Source organism: Equus przewalskii, chromosome 9 (genome assembly GCF_037783145.1).
Source record: "Equus przewalskii isolate Varuska chromosome 9, EquPr2, whole genome shotgun sequence".
Taxonomy (NCBI): Eukaryota; Metazoa; Chordata; class Mammalia; order Perissodactyla; family Equidae; genus Equus; species Equus przewalskii.
In genome coordinates, this window is record NC_091839.1 from 21,248,007 (window position 1) to 21,256,857 (window position 8,851).

Genomic DNA, 8,851 nt, shown 5'->3' on the forward strand with positions numbered 1-8,851 from the left:
TAGTCATTGCTCAGGTCAAGAAATGGAACATTGCCAGCGCACCAGTGGTGCTCTGTCTCTTCCCAATTATATGACATCCTCACGCCCACAGGTAATTACCATCCTGCTCTCCATACCAAGCACTTTAAGGCTTTTCTTTATAGTTTTATCGTATAATTAATTTCTCATCATTATATTTTATTTAGTTGTGCCTATTTTTAACTATGTATCAATGTCATTATACATCATGCATTTTTTTTGGTCACCATGTATTTTATTATTTCTCCTATGCATTCTACACTGTCATCATGCATGTTTTTATGTCAGGCTGCTTTTGCTCAATAATTCTAAGAATCATTGATGTTTTTGCACATAGGTGTCTTTTTTTTTTGCTCTGTAACATGGGTCAGGCAAACCTATTCTATAATGTTTACACAGTAAATATTTTAGGAGTTGTAGGCCACAGGAGGTTTCTCACATATGCCTCTTTGTTTTTGTTTTACAAGCCTTTAAAAATGTAAAAAGCATTCTTAGCCTGCAAGCTGGGCAGAGGGTGTAGTTTCTTCATAGCGTTCCATTTCAATATATGTCAGTTTTTCCTACTATTTGTTAAATGTGTAGTGTTTGTACTTTGGCTTATTATGAGTAATACTGCTGTGAAAATTCTTGTCCATGTGTTCTGGTTCAAATGTGCCCTATATTTGGAGGGATATATATCTTAGCTGTGTGTTTCACAGTGAAATTGCTTCCGGGTTGGTGAACGTGTGGCGATGTAGTCAGAGTGGCCCGCCTGGAGAGGGCGTGGAAGCTCCCCACCCTTTCCGCATGCCTTGCCCTATGGATCTCTTCCATCTGGCTGTTCCTGAGTTATATCCTTTTATAATAAGTAAATACAGTGAGTAAAATGTTTCTCTGAGTCCTGTGAGGTGCTCTAGCCATGCCCTATGGATCTCTTCCATCTGGCTGTTCCTGAGTTATATCCTTTTATAATAAGTAAATACAGTGAGTAAAATGTTTCTCTGAGTCCTGTGAGGTGCTCTAGCCAATCAGTCAACTCAAGGAGGGGGTTGTTGGAACCTCCATTCTGTAGCTGATTGGTTCAGAAGCACAGGTGACAACCTGGGCTTGTGTTTGTGTCTGAGGTAGGAAGTGGGGGGCAGTCTTGTAGGACTGAGCTCTTACCCTGTGGGAGCCGACCCTCCCTCAAGGTAGATAGTGTCCGAAATGAGTTGAATTGTAGGGTACCCAGCTGGTGTTGCAGAATTGCTTGGTGGTTTGTTAAAAAAAACACACACATTTTAATTGATAGCAGAATGGTACCTTCTTGTGGATGAGTTTCTTATTATTACATTTCCTTCTTCTGCTAGCACTGCAAATTAATACTTCAAGAAAATTATTAGTTTTCATCATGACAATAGAGATTACATATAGCATGGAATCTTACTTTGTCAAGTTCTTATGTTAATTAGTACTTTTACATTCTTCTCTGACAATACAGGGATCTTGGAGCACTTCAGCTTCATTCACCATCTACTTCTAATTTATATACTATTATTGTGTATTTTAGTTTTTTATGTACTTAAAACCTCCTAAGATATTATCATTATTGCTTATAAGATTTGCCCAGTTCCTTGGTTTTCAAACTGAAATGTGTGAACTCACGAGGTGTACAAAAATGTTTGAAGAGGCCCCTGAGCACACATGGTTTATTTTTTTAATTTATTTTTAATTTATTTATTTATTTTTATTTTTTTTTCCTGCTTTTTTTTTTCCTCCCCAAAGCCCCCCAGTACATAGTTGTATACTTTAGTTGTGGGTCCTTCCGGCCACAGCATGTAGGACACCGCCCCAACGTGGCCTAATGAGCGGTGCCACGACTGCGCCCAGGATCCGAACCGGCGAAACCCTGGGCTGCCGCAGCAGAGTGCTCAAACTCAACCACTGTGCCATGGGGCTGGCCTGCACACGTGGTTTAAAGGAAACAGTGCCCAGATCCTCTCCTTCCAGATGGTGTGTTTTGTATAATTGACGTGCCTGAGATTCACCTGCTCCTGAGGCATGGCGCTGGGGTGGATCTCATTTCCCTTGTCTGCCTTCAGTCACCCCACTTAAACTTCACAGATAAAGGCTACCTCCACCACATTCAGAACCTTAGGCTTTATTGGTCAGAAGTATAAAATCTCCTGGGTACCAAATAAAGGGACACTTAGCAATACTGTGGTTGTTGTGTGGAGGTGCGTGCTCAGGAGCAGTGAGGCGTCTGGGCCCAGAGGAAATGCACCACTCAGACTGAATTTTCTCCTCAGCCCACAGGTCCTGACTCCCCAGGAGGAAGAGAATCATGTGAAGGAGGAAGAAGTTACAGGATTTGGTATCAGTATTTCTGGGGACTCACTTGACTGAGGACTGAGATTTCTGAACAGGAATTCAGAGCAGATCCGGAAGACAAAGACAGAGCCTCTACACTGCCAGCTATTTTCAGAGAAGGGGAGAAAATGATCGAGGCCCAGGTGACTTTTGGTTTATTTTATTCTTTCCTTTGTTCCGTAGTGGATTTTTAGAGCCCTGTCACAAATCACTTCCCTTAATCTGAAAAGTATGCATAAATAGATCTTTTGTCTGTCATATGTATATGAATGCGGTGTTTCTAGGTTAACAAGATTTAACTTCTACACATTGTAGAAACTTCTCATTGATGAATGGATGGATGACTGCACAATTACAGAATATTTTATTAGGCATTTGCTTCTTCAATGATATATTAAGATAAAAACCCCACTGGATATCTAGATGCAACCTATAAAGTGGAAATAAGCAGAAAACTTTAACATTTCTTCCATATCATCAAAAGGACATCACTTCATTAAGAAGCACTGTTATTACAGGAACCCCTGACATTTGACGATGTGGCTGTGGACTTCACCAGGGAGGAGTGGCAGCTCCTGGCCCCTGCTCAGAAGGACCTGTACTGGGACGTGATGTTGGAGAACTATAGCAACCTGGTGTCTGTGGGTGAGGACAGCTCCCCTGTGTCACTCAGAGGGTCCCCAGTCAGTGGTGTTTCCATTCTCAGCCTCTGAAAGCTCTGGAGTGTCTGTGGTGCTCTGAAGTGGTAGATGCTTAGTCCCCTCCCTGGCCCTGAGAAGTGGGTACATTCTCCTTTCTCCTGAGAGAAAGCCTTTACTTTGTAAGTGTGAAAATTCTTTTGTCTTCAAATACAACATTCTGCAGCATTCACAGACCCCAATCCCAATTCAGTGTGTCTAATTCTTCTGGTATTTCCCACCAACAGGTTATCAAGCCAGCAGACCACACGCACTCTCCAGGTTGGTGCAAGGAGAACCACCATGGACAATGGAAGATGAAATCCACTGTCGAACCCATTCAGGTGAGTGAGAGAACCCGCAAGGGGCAGGCTGTGGACATCACATTCTGGTGGTTCAGAGAAGAGTCACAGCGGTGAAGGGGGTTTGAGGATAGGTCACCAGTCCTCCCCCTGTGTCTCTCCTGTGTGAGTCCTCTTTTTCTTTGTAGGAGTTTATCCCTTTATCTCTTCTGGGATCTGTTCCTTCTTTATCTACATCTTGATTTTTTGTTTGTTTGCATACTTTCTTCTTCCTAGGATTCTAGAATGTTTCCCTTCTTCCTCATACTCTCCCACCTCCTTGCTATGAAATTCCACCTTCCAAGGCCTTTCTCCAGAGAAAACTTTGAATTCCTCACTGTCTTCTGACTATTGCACCTTTCTGCCCCATTGCTAATGTTCATTTCCCTTCCTAACATCCACTCCATCTTGGATGCTGTGCCCCCAAAGTAAACTGATCTTCACTGTGCCTTTGTCCTAACTGAGGTTCTCCAAAGGTTCTGTTTTCCATTTCCTCATCAATTTCCTAACCCTTCAGAGTTTTCTTCATTCTATTAAGCTAAGCTCCTTCTCTTCACTGGAGAAGACTCCCAAATGGCCATCTCCCCAACATCATCCACCACAGACTTTAGGTCTATGTAATTTACTCATGTTGATGGCAACTCTCCTGAGTTCCCAGTAACTGCAAGGATCTAGAATCATCTTTCTCCCTGGAAAACCCTCGTTAAGTTTAGGTTCTCCTTTACTCCTGTGTATCTTACATCTTGGCCGTCCAGTCATTATCTCAAATGTTCCCCACCTGCAGAGCTTCCTTCTTTAAAGGGCTCTGCTGTTCATGATGTATTTTAACCAGAAAAGAGATTTTAACATCCTACATTCTCAGTTCCAGCCTAAACCAGATCGTCACTCTTGCCTACTTTGAATTAATTCCTTTGTGTATTTAAGGAATTGTGTAGTAATCTCAGTAAGCTGATCTTTCCTCTAGTTTCTCGTAGATGTTACCATTGTGTTCGTTTTTTGAGAGCTTTCATTTTTATCCCATGATCTTCTGATGACATTAAGTCCCAGTTAACCACATTGCTGTAATATAACATGAAATTGTTTTAGTGATCTCTGTGATAGAGTATTATCTTGTTCACACAGATGTTCATCCTCTCTCCTAAATTCCCCAACTTGTTCCATACATGTGATTGCTTACTTGATTCATTCCTTTATAAATTATTTTTTGACAGCCTAGTGTATGCTAGAGGGCAAGAGCAGGGAGAAAAAGCATACAAATGGACCAAGAGCTTTCATTCTAAGAGGAGACATAAAATTAATAAAAAGTAATCTATGGGGGTGATGAAATTAAGTCAGTGTAATTGTAACAGTAGGGGCTGGGGCTGGGGCTGGGGCTGCTCTTTATGGAAAGGGAACACCTCTCTGAGTGTAGGTTGTAAGTCTAGGCTGTAGATGTGCCTGGAGCTCTCTGCTGTGTCACTATCTGCACTCCCCCCATGCTGATCTCAACACTGGATCCACCAGTGATGCCTCGCGTCCTCCAAAATGTTACTTATTTCCTCCTCCTCTCCCCATTTCCATTGCTCGTTCCCAGCAATTTTCACAACCTGTTTTCCTTGTGCTCTCTTTGCCCTTTGAATATTTTTACCAAACTGCAGTGCAGGCTCTGTAAACGTGAGGAATAGGCTTGTGTATCCCCAACGCCGGCAGTATGCCTGGTACATGCAGTCATCAGTAAGGATGTGTGCAATGAATGAGTGTGTCCCTCACCAGTTTGGATGAGGTGGCCCTCCAACCTGTGGTGTGCCGCTCACAGTGAACTGCTTGTATTTTACAGGCTCTGCATGTTTTGCAAGGCCTTGTTTGGAAAGCAGCCCAATTTGTATTTATTCATTATTACTGCTTTTTCCAATGTACAAGGAACATTAAACAGGAAGTTTTATTTACACGCATAGGGTCATCACTATAAAGACACTTCACATCAAGGTATTTTTAAAAATACCTTTATTCAAGAATAATTCATTGTTTTCTTTCCTAGAAATCTGGAAACTTGACGATCATGTGCCAGAACACTTACAAAAAGAAAGTATGGAGGATAGACTGGAACAATGGCATGAACGTGACACACTTGAAAATTCTCTTCATAAGAGCAGAACTCATTTGGTGTTAAGGCAAAATCATGACCTAGTTGACGTACAGGGAAAAAGTATGAAATCAAATTTAACTTTACTTAACCAGAGCAGAAGCTATGAAACAAAGAGCTCTGCGGAGCTTACTGGAGATGGGAAATCCTTTCTCCATGCTAACAATGAACAGTTTCATACTGACACTAAATTCCCTGAGAGCCAAAAACTCGTCAGCACTAAGTGTCAATTCATTAAGTATCAGAAAACTCAAAAAATAAAGAAACCTCATGTATGCAGTGAATGTGGGAAAGCTTTTATCAAGAAGTCTTGGCTTACTGATCACCAGAATCTTCATACAGGAGAGAAACCCCATCAGTGTAGTCTGTGTGGGAAAGCATTCTCCAGAAGGTTCTTGCTCACTGAACACCTGAGAATGCATACAGGAGAAAAACCTTATGAATGCACTGAATGTGGCAAAGCCTTTCTCAAGAAATCACGGCTCAATATACATCAGAAAACTCACACAGGAGAGAAACCCTTTATATGCAGTGAATGTGGGAAAGGATTTATCCAGAAGGGAAATCTCATGGTACATCTCCGGATTCATACAGGTGAGAAACCTTATAAATGCAATGAATGTGGAAAAGGATTCAGCCAGAAGACATGCCTCATAGCACATCAGAGATTTCACACAGGAAAGACTCCCTTTGTGTGCAGTGAATGTGGAAAATCCTGTTCCCAGAAGACAGGTCTCATTAAACATCAAAGAATTCACACAGGGGAGAAACCCTTTGAATGCAGTGACTGTGGGAAAGCCTTTATCGGGAAGTCACAGCTTGTTATACATCAGAGAACTCATACAGGAGAGAAGCCCTATGGATGCAGTGAATGTGGGAAATCATTCAGAGGGAAGTCAGTCCTCAATAAACATCAGAAAATTCATTCAGTCAAGGTGGAGAATCCTTCCTCTGAGAGTCACAGGGTATCACAGACCAGTGTTGTCCTGCAGGAGAAAAACTTTGTTAATATGGTGACTATGCAAGTGCCTTCTGTGGTCCCTCAGACATCATTAAACATCAGTGGGCTCCTAGCAGACAGGAATGTAGTCATAATGGGACACCCTGTGGCCAGATGTGCACCGTCAGGAGGGTTTGCACAGGAGAGAACCCTTATGAATGCAGTGAATGTGCTTGCGCCTTCAGTGATCAATTACGTCTTATTTTATGTCATGGAAAACCAGTAGGAAAAAACTCAGAGACATCTGGTGTAGAAAAAGGTTGAGCAAAAATTTCTAGCTCATATTATGGCTAAAACATATCTACTGAGAGAAACTGTATAAATGCTGAGACTAAGAACACCTGACATCCTCATCCTCTCCAATAAATGCATTGATACAGAGGCATAATCTGATGCTAACCCAAACACATATCCATCAATAGCTCTATTGTGTCAGTTCAACTAAGTGGAGGAAATAAGTGAATTCTTAAAACATATAAGATAATTTATATCTAGAATGTTGCTATGAATGAAAAACCAGCAAAGGGCTAATATTGGATGGTGGGATATAAGGCATGTATATATTAATTCATTTTCCCCAGGCAAAAGTGAAGCATTAATTGAAAACTTAGGCTGGCCACCATAAACTCTTAGAAGTTTATATTATGCAGAGGGACTTATGAAACAACAGCCTTAGATTGACTCAATCGTTCATTTACCGAGTATTTGTCAATTACTTCCTTTGTACCTGGTTGTGTGCTGGGAGCTAAGGATAGAGTGGTGATCAAAACAGAAAAAGCCTATGGTCTCCTAGAGAGAGCACTGAGGTAGTCAGATTATCATTGAGTGGTATCACTACACTGCAACTAATCTAGTGAGAGGATGTTAATATCTGTATTAAGTGAAATGGACATGGAGTAATTGGTTCAAAGGAATATGACAGTTTATTATTGAAGGAGCATATTATTTGGGACGATTTGAGAAGGACTCTTCCTAATGGTAGTTAATCACCATAGAACACAAGTTATTATTATTATTTTTAAAGATTTTATTTTTTCCTTTTTCTCCCCAAAGCCCCCCAGTACATAGTTGTATATTCTTTGTTGTGGGTCCTTCTAGTTGTGGCATGTGGGACGCTGCCTCAGCGTGGTTTAATGAGCAGTGCCATGTCCGCACCCAGGATTCGAACCAACGAAACACTGGGCCGCCTGCAGCGGAGCGCGCAAACTTAACCACTCAGCCACGGGGCCAGCCCCAACACAAGTTATTTTTTAAATGTACATTTCTTATCTCCACAAGGAGATTATAAAATCCTTAATTTTATCACTTTACTTAACTTTTAATGTTTAAAAAAATTGAAAAGCAGTAAGATGACAAATCAGTCTCTCCTCAGTGGCACCGGCCATATTTCAAGTGCTCAACAGTCATGTATGACTAGTGGCTACAGAATTGGACAGCGCAATGAGCCAAACAGTGGGACAATGAGAGAGAGCTCTATCATCATTTTCATTATACCAGGAAGTTCTATTGGAGAGTGCTGGTTTCCATGATTTTCTATTTTCCATCACATAGGAAAAATCCTAGTTATATAGAGATTTGGAAAGTGAATGAATGAACTAATGGGCTAATCAAAGTGTATCTTGTCATTGAAGGGAAAGATGGTTCTAAAGAACAGAATTGTCATCCGAAAAGGTTTTTGTTTGGGATCAGATAGACTTAATAACTGATTATAAAGGGACAAGGCAGAAAAGGAAACTGATTCCTAGAGTAAACAGAACAAAAAGCAACATGAGAAGCTCTGGAGAGTACAGGAAGTGGGAGGAGGTGAGATCTTTTTGGAATGTCTTGGAGTTGAATTCTTTTTTTTTTTTTTGAGGAAAATTAGCCCCAAGCTAACTGCTGCCAATCCTCCTTTTTTTTTTTGCTGAGGAAGACTGGCCCTGAGCTAACATCAGTGCCCATCTTCCTCTACTTTATATGTGGGACGCCTACCACAGCATGGCCTGTCAAGCAGTGCCATGTCTGCACCTGGGATCTGAACTGGTGAACCCCGGGCCGCCAAAGCGGAACATGTGCATTTAACCACTGCACCACCAGGCTTGCCCCTGGAGTTGAATTCTTAAATTTGTCCACAGGCCTGTCACCTGTGAGAGTGGCTGTTTAAAGATCCCGGATTCTCTGTGACTTGCTGAGTTGAGACATACAACTTCTGTCTCCCTCATTCCTTCCCACCGTCCTAGGAGTGGCGTCTTCGCCTTCTCCTTTATCCAGAGTTTTTTCCCATGATCCCATGAAGATATGATACCCCAGTTACAAACAGTGAGTCCTACTCATAGGAATAGAAATGGAAATTTGCCATGTTGTGGCTGTCTCAGAATTCACTTGC

The 8,851-nt window shown here is 41.6% G+C and overlaps 1 protein-coding gene across 1 annotated transcript in view; it reads left to right on the plus strand.

The window, feature by feature from the left end:
- The window catches only part of LOC103554209 (zinc finger protein 432-like), a 29,632-nt gene extending 22,761 nt beyond the window's left edge, over positions 1–6,871 (plus strand). Inside the window, exons 6-9 of the mRNA XM_070559536.1 lie at positions 2,391–2,489; positions 2,865–2,991; positions 3,272–3,367; positions 5,382–6,871. Of these exons, the coding sequence (XP_070415637.1) occupies positions 2,391–2,489; positions 2,865–2,991; positions 3,272–3,367; positions 5,382–6,712 (1,653 nt within the window). The 3' untranslated portion in view covers positions 6,713–6,871. The remainder of the gene's footprint in view (positions 1–2,390; positions 2,490–2,864; positions 2,992–3,271; positions 3,368–5,381) is intronic.
- Positions 6,872–8,851: the final 1,980 nt, after the last annotated feature.